General features: G+C 41.9%; 1 protein-coding gene across 9 annotated transcripts in view; it reads right to left on the minus strand.

Moving 5' to 3' along the window:
• The window catches only part of SLC2A12 (solute carrier family 2 member 12), a 55,388-nt gene that overhangs the window by 7,268 nt on the left and 27,744 nt on the right, over positions 1 to 20,376 (minus strand). For 2 of the 9 annotated variants that reach the window (XM_032484960.1, XM_032484961.1), the window contains 3 exons: positions 9,805 to 9,927; positions 6,082 to 6,214; positions 1,105 to 1,224 (listed from right to left, as the gene is read on the minus strand). In XM_032484960.1, the coding sequence (XP_032340851.1) occupies positions 1,105 to 1,224; positions 6,082 to 6,214; positions 9,805 to 9,927 (376 nt within the window). The other 7 variants (XM_032484962.1, XM_006188538.3, XM_032484963.1 and 4 more) reach the window with 6 other exon arrangements.

Below are 20,376 nucleotides of genomic sequence, written 5' to 3' on the forward strand. Positions count from 1 at the left end.
AATTTCAGTAGAGCGGTGGCCATAAACATCCCATGGGAACAGGCTCATGAGAGAAAAGGAAGAAAGGAATTGCTGACAGTGAATATAGACAACTCTGGATGACTTTGCTATAAATGATAGCAAAGAAAAGAGGTGCAAATAAATGATAGGAGAAACCTAGGGAGGAAAATGGAATCAAAATGCTTTTTTCTTTTAAAGATGGGAAAATGGTCAGGCAAGGCGTATATGCTGGTGAGGAGTGGAGATCCAGGAGAGGGGGTAAGATGTAAGAGAGGTAAGATTTTGTTTTTCATCTGACAATGCCGTTCATATTCATGACATCATTTGGTTGTTGTTTTGTTTCCTAATAATAAAGGAGGAGATTTAAGGCTGTTGGGCTGATATATATTTGGGGGTCCTCCCTCCCCACCTCCCCCACACACTACCGGGGTGAACAGGAGGAGGAGAAGGAAGGTCAGGGCCCACAGCAAAGTTTCATAATCTTGAACGCAAGGAGGGAGGAGGAGAGGAAAGGAAGAAAAAAAAAAGCAGAAAATACAAACCCTATAACACAGAGTAGGGACAGTATGGGAATGGGGTAGACATGAAGCTGAGCCTGGGGTGGGCTGCTGGGGGCGGGGTGATGTGGACGTGGGTGACACAGGGGTGAGCAGGGAGGATGGCTGGGGAATGTTCTGGGGAGGGGAAGGAAAGAGGATGTGAAGTGGTTGGCTTCACACAGGAAGGAGTAAGAGAGAGACCCCGGAGAGGTGGTGGTGTATCTGGGATACAAAGCCTGACGTGCGGGTGGAGGTGGCAGGTTACTGGGGTCCCCTTTCTGATTGTTTTCTCCACAATGCTGATGTTGGGCGAGGCCATCAGTGGGAGTGAGGAGGGCTAAGGAGGTGGGAGTTTCCGAGAGAGCGGTTGGTGTTGAGCAGGAGACAGTTCCCGGATGAGGGCCCTGGGGAGCTGCAGGCCAGCGTGAGGGATGAGGGTGGTTTGAAGTGAGCCTCCGCCCTGGGCTCGTGTGCCTTCTCAGCCACGCTCAGCTGTGTGCCTGCGGACGCTCGCTTGGCACGCCTCAAAGCAAATCGAAGCACGTCACTCCCCTGCTTAAAATACCTCAGTAGCTTCCTATTGCGCTTAGAGTGAAATCCAAAGTCAGTCAGCCCTCCCCATCCGTCTCCACTGACATTCTCACTGGATCTGAAAGACCACAGGCTCCTGGGCTTCTTTCGGTTCCTGGAACAGGTCAGGTGTGTTTCTGATTCAGCCTTTGCACTGGCTGTTCTCTCTACCTGAATTCTCTTTCCTCCCTGTCTTCTCAGGGTTATTGTCTCTTTATTACCACTCAGGTTTTATCTTCCACGTTACCTCTCAGAACAACCTTCTCAGATCACCAACCAAAGGAACCCCCCTCACACACACATCATCTTACCAGCACGTGTTAATTGTCATGGCATTTTTGCTTGCTGGCTGATGTCATTCTAGCACCTAGAACAGTGCCTGGCAGGTAACAGATCCTCAGTAAATGTTAATTGAATAAATGAATTTGGATGAACGCATGAAGGAATGACCGCATAAAATGAACTGCTGAAAGTGAAAAATAATCTAAGCCTCAGAACTAAAATATTTACAAAGCTTTGACTTGTTGGGTTTCTCTAATTGTTTCCACTTACACTGAGGGAAAGAATGAAAGTCACAGCTGAAATAGCAAAGATGGCAAATGGCCCAGTTTGAGTTTGTAGCTGGCAGGGCAGGAGTTCAAAACGAAGTCCTTTCAAATTACATTACTGCTGAAATCTTTTCTGACCTCTCCACTGAGTCATTGTTTATCTTACAAGAAACTTAACAACTTTGGAAAGATATTTGTTTTCTCAGCCTTGTAGAAATAGGAGGGAAAGAAGCCAACTCCCAGTATGAGAACAGAAAATGTTAAGCGGTGGGAGTATCAAAATTGAAGTTGATTTGATATTATAAATAGTTTCCTTTCTTACCACTTAGAAGAATCATTGAGATGCACACCTCAGGGCTCTCTGTTTCCCTGGTGACAAAAGTTGATTCATTGTTTCACTAATTCACAGAAGACTCACTTAATTCAGGAGTAGCCTTCCTCAGTCTTCAAGTTCACTTCAGTGTTCCTGTCCTTGCCAGTTCCAGGGCGGCGGCTTCCCACCGGCCCCCATTCATCGAACTTAACTAGTTGGATAACTTTTCAATACTATGATGTATTTTATTTCTACTTTTGTCTCTGACATTTCCCTCCAAGCAACCTTGTTTAATGTACATACTTCATACCTACTTGGATCGATGTACACAATCCAGGCTGCTTATGTTTCATTCTAGAAGTATTTGCCAACCTGCTGCTTCAAGTTAAGACCTGTCCCAAGTTCTCTGGTGTTGCAGAAGTCAGTCAGCCAAGATTTCTGAAATTTCCTTTCTGCCCCCAGGTACTGGGCTTCCCCGCAAGAGCGCATCCCTAGTAGGTACTGCAGCTGTGGTGAGTGAGTTTAAAGTGCAGAAGTGTTTGACCGTCTCTCCTGTCCTAATTCCCACCAGTGCCCTCTACGTGTATTTGTCCTCCCACACCAGCCTCCTGCTGCTCATCGTGGAATCTGCCTAGAGGTGGGCAGTACTCTTGTCTTTTCAATCTCTTCTAATTCGCCACTTAAAACTTCCTTGGAGAGGGTCTGGTTTTAAGTTTGTGTAGTTGCATGACTCAAAAGTAACAGAAATATGATTCTTTTCAAAACACTTCATAATTCAGTGTTTTGCTAATTGAGACAGACTCCTTCCCCCGACCCACGCCCCCCGAATTCTGAATGAAGACATTTTGCTGAGTTTTAGGCGCCCAAAGCATGCGGTCCTTAGAGAATGTTCTGGAGGTCTACTGGACGGAAAAGTTGGCTTTTTTTTTTAAGCTTTGTCTTCAGTTTTTCATTTGGCTTAAAATTTGATACATTCTGACAGCCCCACATGAAAAAAAAAAAAAAAAAAGATCTAAAAGTTTCTTAACCTTAACTCATCGAGAAGAACATTCCACTTTCAAGTTAGATTTTTTTAAAAAAAGAGCAAAATAAGAAGCAGTAATGGGAGAGGTCCTTAACTTTGTTCAGTTAATTCATAACTGCTTTCTCCCTGCCTCCATTTTTTAGTTAGTACTGCTCACAAGAATTTTAACAAGGCTTCATTTTTAAAGGAATTCTCCAGCAGCTTAAAAGTTATGGGTAGTTTAAAAAGTTATACGCAAGGTGGATTTCCATAAAGCCAATGAAACTTAAGACTCAGGGCCTCTCACCTGCACAGCCCTTCCCAAGATCCACACCATCATGCCTAATCTTGCATTCATGGTTTATATTATTTTTCATAAGCAGGGTCTTCAAAAGCTTAGGCTCCACAAGATGGGTCTGCCCCTGCCTATGACCCTCTGTGCTGAGGACCACATCATACCCAACACAGATACTTCTCCTCAACTCCAGCTTCCAACTCACCCGTGCTTTCTTTCCCCTTCATATGATCTCCCACAGGCGCTTCCTGAAACAAGTCTGTTCCAACCGAGCTCAGTGAACTCTGTGTTGTTCCCGACCCCCCACTGGACTCCTGCCTCCCAAACCTACACTTCCTCCTCCTCCGGTCTTTCTTCGCTAATTCTCCCCGTTGTATACAGGACTCGCTCTCCAAGCTAGAGAGAGATCCCAGTTCCTTCCTTTCCCTCAGTTCGTTTCTCCTACCTGGCTCCAAGTTGTATAGGTTCCATCCCTGCACCCCATCCAGCCCCAGGGATTCCCATCTGCTTCCTCCAACAGACTCTTCCTAGGTCTCCTCCCTCAGCATCTCCCCTCTCCATTTGCCATTTTTTGCCAGAGCGCTGCTTCAAAAATGTCACCTTTCTCCGCTGCTGTGTTGGTCTAAAGATGCCCTGCTGCCTTCAGGATAAATCCAAATTTTTTACCAGGATGGATGAGACCCTTCCTGATTGCTTGCTCCCCTTTGCTCTGGGTTCATCTCTTGATTCCCCAGCTCAGAACCTGCCCTCTTTATACGGACATCTGCATGTGACCCCTCCTCCTCTGACCGCCACACATTCCTCTTTGCCCAGATAACTCTTTCAGGATTCAGCTTTGGGATTATCTTGTTCAGGAAGTTAAAGAATTTCTAGAAAGAGTGGGTGTGGTAGATTTAAACAAAATCTTTGTCCTTTATTTCATCAAGACATTAAGTCAATCTCTAAGCCCCTGGAATCTGGGCTGGCCTTGGGACTTGTACTAACAATAGAAAATGATGGAAGTGATGTAGTGTGACTTCCAGAAAGGAAACCGCACGGAGCCTTGCAGCTCCTGCCTCCACTGCCGCGGAAGGCTGCCCCGAGTCTGACGGGTGAGGAAGCCATGTTAGCCTCCTGGCGGATGCGGCCACTGGAAGAGAACTGAAGCCAGCCCCCTCCCCGACCCCGGCACTGTGTCAGCACCTCCTGCCACCTTGTGAGTGAGGCTCTCTTGGACCCTCCAGGCCAACTGACCAGTCCTGCTGCTGTTGTAACCACATGAGTCAGCCCAGGTGACCTGAGCAAGGCCCCACCCAGCCAAACCAGAGAATCACGGAAAATCGTAAATGGCGTATTTTAAGCCACCACATTTGGAAGAGTGTTTTATGCCCAGACAACGGATGTGAAACAAGCTATAGGAAAGGATGAGAAATGAAGAATGACCAATAGATCAAGTAACTGGAGTAATCAGTGTCCTGGCATCTCAGATCTGGGAAAGGCCTGAATCTGTCAGATATGTTTCCAGATTACAGGTCAGTGCACTGAGTTATCATGGTCTGAGGCTATTAGTTATTGAATTGTGTGTGCAATTAACTGTCTTTGTTCAGGTTCTGCCCCTCGTCAAGAAATCCAATTATTTGACTTCAACTTACAGAGAGCCAGGCAATGCTCTGGTCAGGCCAAGGGGCTAGCCGGCCTTCCTGACAACTATCTTTCTCTTTGTAAGTATCTAATTTTCATTTTCACTGAATATTTTTAAAATGGGGCCTTCTCTGTATCAAAAATTAGCCCTATAGTTGACATTTACCTTGAATTAAAAGAAAAGTTTTTCTGTCTACTGAAGTGAAATGCCTTTTAAAATGTAAACCATTTTAAAGTAAATAAAGTACAAAGTACAAAAATTCCACACTCCTACTTACTGTTTACCATAATAATAAAAAATTATTATTGTGTAATAATAATACACCGAGATTAGCAGCTTGGTCTATTTGTACACATATACCAACCATCAATTCACCTATCCGGCTGATTCTTCCTTCAGATAAAAGCTGAAGAATCACTGTGTCCACAATTTCTGTAGCCATCATACATTTCTCTCTCATGTATGGAAAGTATTTTTAGAAGAAAGTCACCAACTGTAAATATGTAGTTTCCTCCCATTATATTAAAACTGAAGAACAAGTAACCCTCCGTTTTCAAGTTGAGTGATTTCGTCCTAGGAGGAGTAACAAGTTCCCATTCATTCCTGGCCCCTGTGGGTCGCCTCCTCCCCCGGGCCAGTCTCAGCAGTCAGAGCTGTGAGTTCTGCTACTAAAAGAAAAAAAGGAGCTCTCCCCAGCCCACTGCTAAGTTAAATTGTTTAAGCAATTTCTCCATGTGAAATTTATTTAACCAGGGTTCTAACTGCCTATTCATACAGGAAACTCTTTATCTTTCTTAATGTACTTCGTGCCATAGTTGGAATAATTGTTGACATTTAAACCCAGGAGTTTTCCTGATAACCTTAGCCTTCATAAAGGTTTAGAGCTTAGAGACCTCCAAGTGTGACAGAGGTGGAAGGCTGAAGTCCACAGTCTTAGCAGAGGGCATGCATGACATTCCAAGACCTACCCGAAACCCCTCTTTGAAAGGTTCACTTGTTAGAAAGCACTGGTTATTCTAATTCATTCCCTGAGTCACTCAAATTAAACACATGGCAGAGAAACTGGAATTATGCCTTGAGATATGGTTCCCCACCAAAGGGAATATCCTAAAATAATTTCCGATGTTATTATTATTTCATTATTTCTTTGACCAAAGAGTGCTGTTCAGAGAGCAATGCGCATTATACTCACTCTTTTGCCAGCTCCATTGATATTTGTTCCAAAGAGCATCCCTTTGTCTCGGGTATGAACACAATAACAAAAACCAGGGATGCTAGACTCATGATTGTATATATAAAGCACACCCACGGCAGGCCAATGAGATCTAGAGAGGACAAAAGAAGTTGGTTAGAGATGTGTTTTGTGTTGCTCTGATCCCATTTGTGGACAGCCGCTTCTTGGAGCCCATAGGAAAATGTGTACTTTCAAACATGCCAGTAATATCCCAGGAAACGGCAAATACAGATTAAAAATACAGCCAGCCTCTGAAAGTTTTATTTTCACGAACTATCCCAGCTTTCTCTGGTAAAGTAAATAACAGTCTTGTAAGTATCACAATTTAAATCCAATGCCATCTTCTTGATGAACATGCTTTTCGTTTTCAAAATGGTAACAGAGATGCTTGTTGTGAAAAAAAGAACCTTGAACAACACAGAAACACATAAAGCAGAAGGCAAAATATCTCCTCTCTCCTCCCCCCTCCACAGGTCCTCCCTTGGGAATCACTGCTGTAGCAGTTTGGTTTCTATTTGGTAGACGTTTTTAAATACATATTTATACAGATGGACGCTTCTTGGCATGTGCTCCCCCTTCTTCACTCTGATTTGAGTAAATCATTTCATGTTGACAATATTTCATCATTTTGGTAGCTGGCAGTGTATTCGTGATGCTGCTTCCTGGATTCAGAGAAAAAAAGTGATAATGGCTCGAAGGAAAGTCGTTCTCTTTTAAAACGCATCTGCAAGAAGTAGCATCCTCACCTGCCAGCCTACTTTTCCCTCTAGATCGCTTTTAGCCAGAGGTGCAGCTCCTCTGTAGTTACTGACCAAGGTCAAGGGATGTTAACTGGTGAGAGGCAGCCCCCAATGCACCAGTCTGCCCCTCACAGTGTGTCACCCTGGGCTCAGAGGCAGAAAGTCCAGTGTGACCAGGAACAGAGAGGAGGAGGCTGGCCTTTTCTGAACACAGGCTCACACCAGCCACAGGATGAAACAGTGCAAATAGCCTTTAGCGACCACAAATCACAACTGGTCACTCAGGATCACTGACCGAGCAGTTAGGCAGTAAGGCAGTTTGGTAAATGCAGTGCGGAAGGACCTATGAATATTAACCACTCCAGGTCAGTAGTTCTGAGACTGGGAGAAGCCAGGAGAAGAAACAGCACTGCAGTCCTTCCGGCAATTTTAATTAAAGCCCGCTCCCTCTCTGCTTTTCTTGCTCCTGGCACAGGGTTTTGCCCAAGTGAATGCTTAATAAAGTGCTTGTAGAATTGGTCCTTCTTCCTTCTCTAGGGCATAACACCAGAAAATAAAAAGCGGAAAAAACCCAGGTGGTCGTCTGATCAAATTCATCCCCGGTACCGTTTGAGCCCTTTCAGTAATCGGGAGTGCATCACTTTTTAAGGATGTGCACTGCGTTGTGAGACAGCCCTGCCTATTGAAAATGTATTCCTCACGCATTCCTCAGCCCAAGTCTACCTTCCGGGAACTTGGGTTCAGAAGTGCTGCTTTGTCCTCTGGATCAGCCTTCCCCATCCCTTCTTCAGGACAGTGTACAAAGACTTGAATGCACCTCATCGCTTCCTGAGCATCCTCTTGTCCAAGTCAAACATCTTGAACTCTCGCAACCATTCTTCACAGGCCGTAGGTCACATGCCCCAGTCATCCAGATTGCCCTCCCTAGGTGGACACACTGCAAGTCTAAACATTTCACTCAAAGCTGAGCACAATACTGCAGCTGTGTTATGATCATGATAGAGTATGTCTGTGTCTCTGGAACACTCTGCTGTTAGTGATACAGCTGAAATTGAGCTAAAAGTTCATGTCTAAGGGCTTGTCACCAAGCAGAACTCTTATCAATTTTACTTGGAAAATGGATTTTTGAAAATAAGTATAGAATTTCAAACTTAGTCAAATGAAATGTCATCTACAGGTTTTAGATCATTTCAGGATTTTTTTAAATGAATATGCTTTCCCAATGTTTGTTCAAAAAGCTCATGCAGAGAAGTGGGTACAGCTCAGTGGTAAAGCACATGCTTAGCATGCACAGCGTCCAGGGTTCAAGCCCCAGTACCTCCATTCAAATTTTTTTTAATTAAAAAATAATAAAAAAAAATAAAAGCCCATGCAGAACTTCTGAATCTGTATTAGTTCATCCTATGTATTAGCTATCTGTCCAGAGGTCTGTGCCATCTTTATTCATCCTTCATCATTTCCATTCTTTCTTTTATATTTCTTATTCTCCACACAAACAACAGATAAGGGCGTGTGTGTGTGTGAAGGTGAAGGGCACAGGTCTATGTGTGTGATCTGAGCAGGAGAGGTATGTTTAGTGCAAATGACCAGTTCCTTTGTTCCCTGTCATCTTGGGCTATTTCCAAAAATAACTGGGTAAAACCTAACCATGCTTAATAATGCCAAAAGTTAACTACCAAAAGTAGATGTATTCAAAAAGAAGAAAGTGGTTAACAAGATTCAAAGTGCTATATATAGATATATACTTTTTTTGTGTATAAATCCATGTTTGAAAATGAATATATTGTCTCTATATTACATATTATTTAATATTTATACATCATATATGTATTATTTTGAAAACTAAAAAATAAAGAGAAAGTTTCAAGCATTAATTTTTTAAAAAAATCTTGGGGGGTGGTAATTAGGTTTATTTATTTATTTTAATGGCGGTACTGCAGGTTGAACCCAGGACTTCATGCGCGCTAGCATGCACTCTACCACTGAATGATGAAACGAAAACAGCGGATCTGGGTCATGATGCTCAAAGGATACAGGCAGAACGAAGTGGGAGACAAACAGACAGGATGTGCCTCCAGTGGCAAGACACTGACCACCACCTGGGATGGCGTTTGCAAACAAACAAGAAAATCGAAATCTTTTCCAGCCTCTAGATCTAAATAGCAGTTTCCAGGAAACACGAAGGACAGAGGGTCATGTGATGTGACTACAATCAACAAAATCCAGCCTGGGGAAAACTCTATGAAACAAATGACCCAGTTTCTTCATTAAAAATAGAAAGTGTGACGGGGGAAGGGTATAGCTCAGTGGTAGAGTGCGCGCTTGGCATGCACAAGGTCCTAGGTTCGCTACCCAGGTCCTCCATTAAATACATAATAATAATGAATAAATAAATGAATCTGACTACCTCCTCCCCACTAAAAAATTAGCATAAATAAAAATATTTATATATATAGAAAGTGTAGGGGGAGGAGAAACTACAAACTATGAGACAAATCAAGCAACTGTAAGTTAGGTCTTTGGATAGTGATTCAAACGAAGTATGAAAAATAACTATAAGACAATTGGAAGGCTGTGAACCCAGACTGGATACTTGATACCAAGGGAATACTATTTAATATTTTTAGGTGTGATAATGATATTGTAGTTATAGTGTCTAAATGTTTTATCTTTTAGAGGTCGCTGCTGAAATTTTACAGACAAAATGATATGTCTGAGATATGACTCAAAATAACTTGGGGGACAGAGCAGGAGGGGTCATACATGAATTAAGATCAATAACTGTTTAACCGGCGGTTGGTACATCAGGTTCATTGCCACTCTCTTTACTTTTGAGCATGTTTTAAAGTGTCGATGTTAAAAAAGCACGCTCTCAGGTGAGTGTGCTTCCCTAAATTTATCCTAAGAGCACCCAAGGCATTAGAGGAAAGGGAGCTCTTACCCGTCACAGTCAAAAATGTCAGAGAGATGAGAAGATTGATGCCCCAGTTCATGCTGGAAGTTAGAGCCATGGCTCGTCCTCGAATTCCACCAGGAAAAATCTCGCTCAGCACCAGCCAGGGCACTAGAAGAAAGGCAAGAGTGGGTGCAGGACAGCAAAATGATCAAAACTCATTGAAATTGAGGGCCAGCCCGCTGACCTCTGCCCGAGTCCTGCATGACTTGTGGTCAGAGAGCAGGGCCATGTCCTTTTACAGGAGGAGTGCGGAACGATGGACTTTCTCCCCACCTCCAACCACGTGAGGAGGGATTCAGAAGAAACACTCAGAGAGCTTGACAATTGTCGGTGGATGTCGGGGGGACATAGGGCTGGTAGGTGACACTGGCCTGAGAAATGCACGTGGCATGGTGGGTGGGGTGGGGCGTGGCTGGGGCCACCTGCCAACAGCAAGAGAGGCAGCTCTGGGCCTCTGCCAAGCACAGAGCCTCAGTGCCAGAGCCCGGCTCTACCGGCTTTACTCTGGGCCTTTTCTGGTCATTTCCTTTGTCCCCAACCTTGGGGAAATCCAGCACCGTGGCTACTGAGTGGGAGGAGAGAGTAAGAGGGCAGGAGGAAGGAGGCTGGCCACGCGCCCTGCTCCCACTTGGGCTTTCTAGCTGGTGGCAAGCGGGGTGGAGAGAAGCTCTAAATTAAATAGAGCTCTAGGATTTGTTATTCTACCAGACCAAACACTCGACTTTCTGAAAGCAGACTCTTCCTGGCATGAAAACTGATCAGAGAGCTTTTTATTATCTGAGAGTGACAGAGAGCATTCTGGGACCTGCCTGATGGGATTAGAGAGGGCGGCAGAGGAGCAAACTGACTTTCTTCTGCTCATGGCCTCTCAAACCCAGTTTGCCTAATAGCTACGAGTTCTTACCATGGGCCGAGCACTTTACCGGCCTGATCTCATTTGATCCTCCCTAAATTCCCACAGACAGGAGCTAATATTACTCTCGCGCTCTCATAGAAGAGGAAACTGAGGCTTAAAGGAGGTGATAATTTGCTGAGGCCACAGAGCTCCTAAGTGGCAGAGGTGGCACTGAGCCCAGGCAGTCTCTGGAATGCATGCTTTTTTTTTTTAAATTGAAGTTTAGTCAATTTACAATGTTGTGTTAGTTTCTGGTGTACAGCATAGTGATTCAGTTATACATATGTGTGTGTGTGTGTATATATATTCTTTTCTAGATTCTTTTTCACTGTAGGTTATTACAAGATATTAAATATTGTTCCCTGTGGTATACAGTAAGACCTTGTTGTTTATTTGCTTTATATAGTAGTTTATATCTGCTAATCCCAAACTCCTAATTTATCCCTTGCCTCTCCTTTCCCCTTTGGTAACAATAAGTTTGTTTTCTATGTCTGTGAGTCTCTTTCTGTTTTATAAATTAAATTCATTTGTATCTTTTTTTTTTTAGATTCCACATATAAGTGGTATATGATATTTGTGTTTTTCTGTCTGACTTACTTCACTTAGTATGATCATCTCTAGGTCCATCCGTGTTGCTGCAAATGGCATTATTTCATTTTTCATGCCTGAGTAGTATTCCATTGTGTGTGTGTATATATATCTTCTTTATCCAGTCATCTGTCAATGGATATTTAGATTATTTCCCTGTCTTGGCTATTGTAGATAGTGCTGCTATGAACATTGGGGTGCATGTATCTTTTCAAATTAGAGTTTTCTCCAGATATATGCCCAGGGATATATTGTGGGATCACATGGTAACTCTATTTCTAGTTTTTTAAGGAACCTCCATACTGTTCCTTGGCCTGCCTGTACCAGAATCATAGAGCCGTCACCTGTGTCTCTGAAAGTTTACCTCTCATGACGAACTCATGCTCTGTAGAGAAAAACACCTGCTCCTAGTAAATTTGCTGTTTTGAAGTAAGAAAAATAACTAAATTATACAAGAAGGCTGGAAACACATTTTTTTTTTTTCTGGATAATCTTCTCCCAGTGAATCAAATACATTTACCTTTAGGGCATGGAAGATAATTGTAACAAACAGAACATGATTATTATCATTCTAATTAATCGGGACTTGAAAAATAATATTTCAGATCCTTCTCATCCACTCTGTGCCCTAGGTTCTTGCAGATTATATCCTTGGAGACCAGTGCAAAGCTCAGGGAATCTTGCCTTGACCTTTGCAAGACTGGAGATCTGGCTCCAAGTAGAAAGATCGCTGCATAATTCTGGGGAAACCTTTGTAATGACCTGTCCTTGGGCAAATACAAGATAGAAGTATGTACGCACAATCTGTTGAAGGTAAATAATCCCCGCCACAGGCCAGTCCCTCTAGGCCCCTTCCTGCTTTGGATATTTGATGAGGGTACAGGTGAAACAGAGGATTCCTTACGGCCTTCTGCTCTAGCAGCCACAGGACACTCTCATTTTCTTTGAGTTTAAGAGGTACCACCAGTTTCCTTGATCTACTTCCAACCTACTTCATCACCTCTGAAGCCTCCTCCTTCTTCCTCTCCCCACCTTGCATCATGATGGCTTCTTAGAATTATTTGATGGGATTTGGGGAAACTCGTTTCCACATTGTCCTAAGACAAGAATGAGCCGATCATGCTGTTATAGAGAGTGGGAGATCTTGCCAACAAGAAGATGGGAGAGCGGCACAAAGCACCAGGTACAAGGGCTCAATCTAGACTGTCAGGGACTTGCCTACAAGAACCCCACACCCACAACGAAGCCTGCCCTCGGCTTGCATTCAGTGCCACAGCTGAGCCAAGTTCTTAGGCAGTTTAACCAGTCGGAGAGCAATGAACTGAATAAGGAAAAAGAGATTTCCGTCAGTCTCTGACGGGTCCTTGTTGTCAGGCAAAACTTACACCTGACGTTTCCAAAAGTGAAGTATCATTGCTGAAAGCACCTACTTCTTTTCCCATCTAGTGGAAAGAATTCAAGAATTAATGCCTTGATTTATCTAATATTGACAAACTGGATGTTGCAGCAAATGACAAGGGTTTTGACAAGGATTGTTTAAAATCCCCAGTGTGGAACCCATCAAGTCAAAAATAAGAATATTGTTTTAAGAATGATTTCAGAACCGTAAGATCACAGCTTTTCAGATCCAGAGAGAGCGGAGTGAAATGGAGATTGGAAAATGGTACTTGCAGAAAGACAGAACTTGCTGAAAAGGTAAAGTCTTTTCCACCGCAGACTTAGGAGCAAGGTGGTGCCAGAGTCTTACAGGCCTCCATGTCCCCTGAAAAGGGCTGTGACTACCCAAAGCAGAAGGAATGGAGATGCTATTTCAGTTAATAAGTAAAGAGCACAGAGGTCCAGAGCATCACATGGGGATTTAATATGTTGACATTTACAATAACAGGTAGAAGTGGTTTGTTTTTTTTTTAAATCCCTACTGTTTTTCCAGTGAGATGGCCTGATTTCTTACCAACAAAAATCAAGTTATGGCCACATGGCACAGGAAAGAAGTGGTGGCTCTCTCTAGGTGTCCTCATTATCCCCCACCCTCATGAGAGGCCCGGGGGATGCTTTATGCTATCTGCTGCTGGTGACGCACCCCCAGCGTAATTCAGAGACACAGTAACCCTTCTGCAGGGAGCGCAGCTGCTCGCTGCAGGTCAGCTGGCCCTGCCACTGTTGTCCTTGACCCCTATTTCCTCACCTTTAATCCCATCCCTCCAGGGCCACCTCGGCAACAGATGCCTCTATCAATGTCAGAGTCTGCAGTGTGTCTCGAAGGCCTTCTCTAGGCTGCCAGGATTGAGGAAATCTGGACTCGCTGGGAGAAGACTGTCCACAAATATTCGAACTTGTATTTCACGTGCTATTAAATCACCAAGGCTGCCCGTCAGAACTTGCCTGAGCTGGATGAAATCTGCAGACAGAGTTTATGACTGCACGAAGTGTCATAAAAAGACCAGGAAGGACAAGTGCGTGGGAGCATCTCTGTGTACAGTGGAGGACACAGACTCGGATTCACAGGGCAACCAGTGGAGATGGCTGAGCTGTATTACACGTAAACTGCGGGGCTCATCTCCCTCCACCTCCTGGTTCCTGCCACTGCTGCAGTCCCTCCCCTCACCAGCTCTCACTTCATTCCCTGTGCTTTCAGATCTAAACCCCACCGCTCCAAGCAGGCTTTTCGAGTGGTTTGAGCATTTCCTGAACCACCCGGCATGCTAGCCTCAAGTTTGAAAGACTCAGTGAGGCCTTGAACTAACTCCCAGCAACTTTGGAGGAAGTTGCTATACTATACTCAGGCTGCAGAATTCTCAGCAGCTTGTTTGAGCCAGGGTCCTATACTTTGTAAGAGCGAAGCCAAATCTGATGGCTTTTATTGCCTTTTCAAGCAGCACACTGCAAACATAGCTCTTCTCTGACTGCGAAGGGGTATTTAAAATGTGAATTTGATCTAATAGCCTATAATAAAGAATATGAAAAGGAATATATACATGTATAACTGAATCACTGTGCTGTACACCAGACATTAACACAACATTGTAAACTGACCATACTTCAATAAAGAAAAAAAATGTGAATTTGAAAGGGGTTATGCCCATTTCCTCCCAAACATATGTTTAAATTATGGTCTTATACATTCCTTGAAGTAGGAAAATTCTGTTCCTTAAAAAGATACTTCGCCCTAGGCCAGCATCTCCAACATCAGCAATGATGTGGTAGCATTAACTTATTTTTGTTTTTTGTAGTTTCCCTTTCTTTCAGTCTCTCTGAGTTTTGCTCACTCCTGGCCTCTTTTAAAATGAATACTTTATTCAAGAATATTATCTCAGATTACTTAAATAACAAACCAGGAAAAGTAATGAAACAAAGACTCAGTGTTCCCCCAATCTTTCTGTCTTAATGATTTCTAGCCACAACCAACTGAAATGATTCTTTAAAAATATTTTAGGGGAAATTGGATAAAATGGAATAACCTTTCATAAAAAAATGCCAGTTGAAAATGGAACCCTTTTGTGAGCAGGTACCAGCTGGGAATTAGAACTGTGGCAGTGGTCTTTAAACGTTCTTGTGTGTGTAGCCTTTAAAATAATTAGAAAAACTAAGCACTTTCATTTATAAGTCAAAAATCTAACTTTTTTTTTAGCAAACGTTGCAACTCCTAAGGTATTAGAAACTCTATATTTAAAATAGAGAATATTTGTATCACTCTTAAAAATTTCCAGTGGAATTTAAATACTATACCTATTTGATACTTATCACCATCCACTCAAAAAATATAGAAATAAGGCATTTAACATAAAGTTTACATTGTTTTTAAATAGATGAAATGTATTTATTGTTCTCAAGAACAATAAAAGTAAGTGGTGAGTCAAAACTTTTTTATAATAGTAGTGTCACTTGATTCTTTAACAACAGAGTTTGTTGTAATGATGGATCAGGTGACAAGTTGATAAGATCATCCTGTAGCTTTACTGAAAGCAAGTTATTGGAAATACCTAGGCTTATTAAAGAATTATTATTTAGTCATTAGAGTCATTTTTCTATACTACATCTATGCTAATATTTCCAGCTATCTTTCTGATTAGCATTCCTGAGGATTTTTTAATTTGGGACAAGTATCATAATAAGATTTTTGATGGGTAACAGGTATGCTTTTTTTTTTTTTAAAGTGGAAGAACAGGTTAATTCTGGGAAGATGGGAAAGAAGCAATTTTAGAAAACAGATTTTTCCTAAAAATCAAGAAATTGATTTCCTTTGATGTATCATTGAAGGAATATTCCAGAAAGTAATCCCCAGGAGTATGCTTATCCCAATTTGCAGATTTCTGAACTAGATAGAGTTCAAAATGCAGAACAAAAAAGGGAAGGAGCTCCAAGAAATCAGCCTTTTCTGGTTTAAACTATAACTTGAATGTCATGCTTCAGAGGTAACATTTTATGTTCTGCTTTTTTCATGAATGATGCTTTGGACTTCAATCAGAAAAGTATTATAGTTTTTAATGTTGCAAGTGTTCCTTGGAAAAATTCTTAACATTGTATTCTGAAAAACAATAAAGTAACAAGTGAATGCTGTGTTTAGGATAGTGTTAAAACCTTAGTCTGTTTCTTTAATGTCTTTACTGCAAGATATTCATAATTTTCAAGGGCATGGGACTATGATTATAGTGCAGGACGGAGAGGAAAGTTAAATACTGATGTGTTATATTCTGTGAAGTGTGCTCATGTTAATGGAATAAATGGTGTTACTGCTCTGTGTTTATCTGTGTTCATGTGACAAAAATGTAGTTTTAGACTTTTTGGTTCTGTTAGGGACCACTGCTGCATCACTTAACTCCAAAGAGGAGAATGGAATTTAATTAGCTAAAGGCACACATTTCTTTAAGCTTTCCCTCTTTTGCTTGAATGAAAATTTAGCATAAAATCATTCAGATACTATTGTTTGTTTACTTTGCGTTATTATAATGACTAACACCAGAGGACTAAATAAATCACCACTTTAATCAATCAAAATAATATTTAACTTAAGTAATTGGAAAAAAAAGGAACATACTGGTGTGAATATTGGTAAGAACTGAAACCTAAGATTTAAAAGGAAAAGAAAAAAGATTTGGAAGATCTTAAAGGTAGACACACTTAACACAAACCCATTATGTGAATATGATTAGGTAATGGCTACACTGGAAAATAAAATTCTGTTTAATGAATAATCATTTAACCAATACGCCTTTCCTCTAAAGGTATGTGATTACCCCATAAGAATGGTAGAAAAAGAAAATAAACCCTAAAAAAGCCTTTGACTGTGATGGTTCTGAGTATTAGAGGCTGAGGTCTAGGAGGAAATCTGAAGACTGTAGAGATCTCTTCGGAAACATTTGACGTACTTCTGGTCTGCAAGCCTCTTTGTTCTAAACCCAGTATATCTTGGAGTGAAGCAGCTAAGTAAACTTCCAAATTAGAACCTGCTGTTCCACATCCCTGAAGCTGTCATCATCTTTAGCTGTGCAAATATCCCATGAACAACTTCTTTTGGAAGAGCGAGAGAGTTATTTAGGCATAAAACCTAAATTTAAATGTTATGGCAGATGAGTTGTAAGCTGCCTACTGACACCTATCCTCCAGAAGGCTGGTTAAACTCCCTAAAGCCAAACAAAACAAAAAGCTAGGCTCTACAATCGTTGCACCTTAAAAAGGTCCAATTTCTTGTTTTAAGCAGAAAAGTGGTCTTTTTAGGATATTTGAGCTGAAAGATAGTTTTCTGTGGGTCTCTTGCATTTCTGTGTGTCTTGTGAGAAAAGGCACTGACTTTGCTCCAGGCCGTCTTTCTAAGGCTGTTCATATAACAGCCTTGGAAGATAGTCCCTCCTGGAGCAGAGGTTTGTTTACTATCCAGAAAATTAGGTAATGCCTCCCTCCAGGGGAAAAATCAGGCTGGCTTACTATCTATTATAAAAAATTTGGCTTCCCTAAACTCAGGGCTCCTCTCCCCTAAAATAACCCATTACATTTGTGTTACCTGGTCCAGTTATTGTTGCTCTGTGGATACTGGGGTTGGGGGAACTGGTATAAATGCTATTGGTATAAATGCTAAACATTCTGGCTATTGCTATTGCTATGAGTAATAAACCGTCCTTTGTCTCTGACTAAGGAGTCAGTGTCTTTTGCCAGCATCCATGGAACTCTGATAGGCTAACTTGTTAGCTTGCAAGTGGGCTGAAATATCTGCCAGTTTACAGTAATTGAAGGTTTGATTACTTGTGGCTTTGGTATGATTTGTCTACAAAGATCTTTTATTACTATTATTGACATTGGACTGCCTACTTACACTGAGAGATTTAATGTGATTCTTAAGTCTGAGATAATCCTTTGAAATATTTCTATAAGCTCTAACGCTAATTAAGTAAGAAAAAAAAATTCCAGGTTCAGATTTTTACATATTTCTCCTAGGAAACCATGAAAGAATTGTCTCAATTTTTGTAGAAGAGTCGTTTTAAAACATTCAATTACTAAACCAAGGCAGGAATTATTACCCCATGATATGGCTAATCTCAATCTTTTTTTTTTTCCCTTTTATCCACTGCAAGGGAAGGACTGAATCTTGTATTTGGAGAAACAGGTGGAAATTTGGAAATGAATATTCTGTCCAACACCATACATTTTTAAAAATGGCCTTAATTTTAATAAATTTGAAACACGACCTTCTTTAATCATCAAATGAGTTAGAAATGACCCTGAATCCTCAACTGGGTAGCTTTACTCAGACATAATTTTTGGCCAAATGCGCATAGGGTTCCACACAAACCATATTTCGTTCTGGTTTCCTAGATATTAACACAGATTCATACCAGAAGAGATGAGAATACGTCAACCTCAGAGTAGACAGGGGGCTCCCCTTAATCACAGAAGCTGAGAGAGCTCCAGAAACTCTTCTTGACTCATCTGACAAGTATTTATTGAGCTCCTGTTGTGGTCCAGGCCTTAGGTTAGGCTCAAGGAAACAACAATGAATGAGACAACGTTTGCGTGCATACCGGACATAGTCTCAATTAGTTGCCCCAAATTAGAAGACTGAACAGTTGGGTACTTCCCAGCCTAAATCACACCTTTCATCTAAGCCTCAGAATTTTCTGATATCCTAGAAAGCTCTCGTGACTGTAGGTAATGCAGAATTGAACCATACTTCAAGCAACACATTTATCCTCTTTTAGTCTTGACCTGACTAACTGGACTGCGTAGAAGGGAGGTGAGGAGGACCACAGCACCAAAGTTCAGTCGGAGGCAAAGGAGCACTTTCTGTGTCTCCCAGCTTGGCTTAAGCACAGTGCCTACTGAGTTCCTTGCTGGCATTACCGGAATTATTCATTTCCTGTCTAGATCATGGCCAGATATTTACTAGCACTAATAACTAAGTGTATTGAGTCCATGCTGCACTCCAGGCACTTCACTGGGCACACTTTATACACGTGGCTTCATTAAACTGCACAATTACACTGTGAGCTGGGTAAGGATGCTAAAGCCAAGAGAGATGATGGATTTACTTGCCCAGAGTCCTACACTGTGGAGCTGTGATTCAAGGTCAGGGGACCTGATGCCAAAGCCAGGTCCAAATTCAAGCACTCCATCGTACAGGCTTTCTTGCTCTCCTCCTGCACCTCCAAGTGCATGTTTCCCTGAAGGTCGTTTGACATGCTGTTACTCCTGATCCTTCTTTATATTTCTTCATCACTCTTCCCTCCACTTCTCTCCTCTGGAAGTTGCATTACACACATAATCATTTTCTGGTTTATTGCCTGTCCCTACCACTAGTCTGTGTGGGCGGGGTGTGGCTCTCACTCGTCCATCCCTGAATCGCCAGCACATGGCACTGTGCCCGGTGAGTCGTGCGTGAGCAATCCACATGTCCTGGACCAGTGAATAAACCAGTGAGTCCCCGCCACTTTCTCCCTCTCCTCTCTCTGATCACTCCAGGATGCTTTCTTGCTGGGCCTCCTGCCTATGTGGTAGAAGAGATTGGGAGAGGTGATCTGATGTCGCCTGTTATTCAGTCTTCAGTGTCAAGTTCCGCTTGAATGTGTAAATACAAAGGCAGTTGAAGGAAGACAGGCACAGCCTCATTACTGAACTTGGTATGTGACCTTGGACAAATTCCTTCCATCTGCTCTAATGAAAAGATATTAGTCATGAGATGAAAGCAGTGATTAATTAATTAATTTGTGGACACAGGAATTTGGGGATTTTTTTTTTTAAAAGCCCTAATAATTCTTGTGAAAAGAACAGTCACACACACATTTTTTCTGAGTTACGGAGACTATCTGAAGGAGAGTGGCCACACAAGTATTACCTCAAATGAACTCATGAGATAATAACTTGACGCCTCGGGTTTGGGCTCATCTCTGCTTTACTTTAGAAGTCTGAGAAGAAGAGAAATCTCCATGTGGCTCTGTGTCCTCATGTCAGAAATCTTGATTCTACTCTGAACTTGAACCACGACAGAAAAGTACTCAGTTATTAAAAGCAGCTAAAATGATGAGGACCTTCCCAGAAAGACAGTAGAGAGTAAGGTTAAGATTTTGAATATATTTTAAAGTGAAAGAGAAGGGGTAGAAAGCAAAATGATTAGTAAAAGTCTCCAATAAAAGCAGTGGGGTCTATTTCTGATTTTATTTGATGGAAGAGGTTTAGTGTCAGTTCCAGAGAAATGGAGCGTGGAGGCTCTTCTCTCTGGGCTCTGGGCCCCTTTGGCAGGCTGGTGAAGCCTCAGGAGTCTTTCTCAGAATGATATTTTTAGTGTATAAAATAAAGTACAGAGGGTTACTTAGTACTGAATTTATGCCCCCTCCTGAATTCTAGATTCGAGGGTAACATTATTATTTTAGAGTCAAGGAAACAGAGGACCAGAAAGTACACTTTTACCTAAAAATAGAAACACTTTTTTGACAGGAGAAACTGTGTGTTGTGATCTGATACAATTAAGACACGTCGTTGTTCTTAGCCAACCCATATTTTAAAAGATTTAATACGGATGATTTAATCTTGCTTTTGATTTTCCTTTAGAACAGCAAGTACTTTTCCCTTTATCCCTCTGTTTACAC

The sequence above is a fragment of the Camelus ferus genome, chromosome 8 (genome assembly GCF_009834535.1).
Source record: "Camelus ferus isolate YT-003-E chromosome 8, BCGSAC_Cfer_1.0, whole genome shotgun sequence".
In the NCBI taxonomy this organism is placed as follows: Eukaryota; Metazoa; Chordata; class Mammalia; order Artiodactyla; family Camelidae; genus Camelus; species Camelus ferus.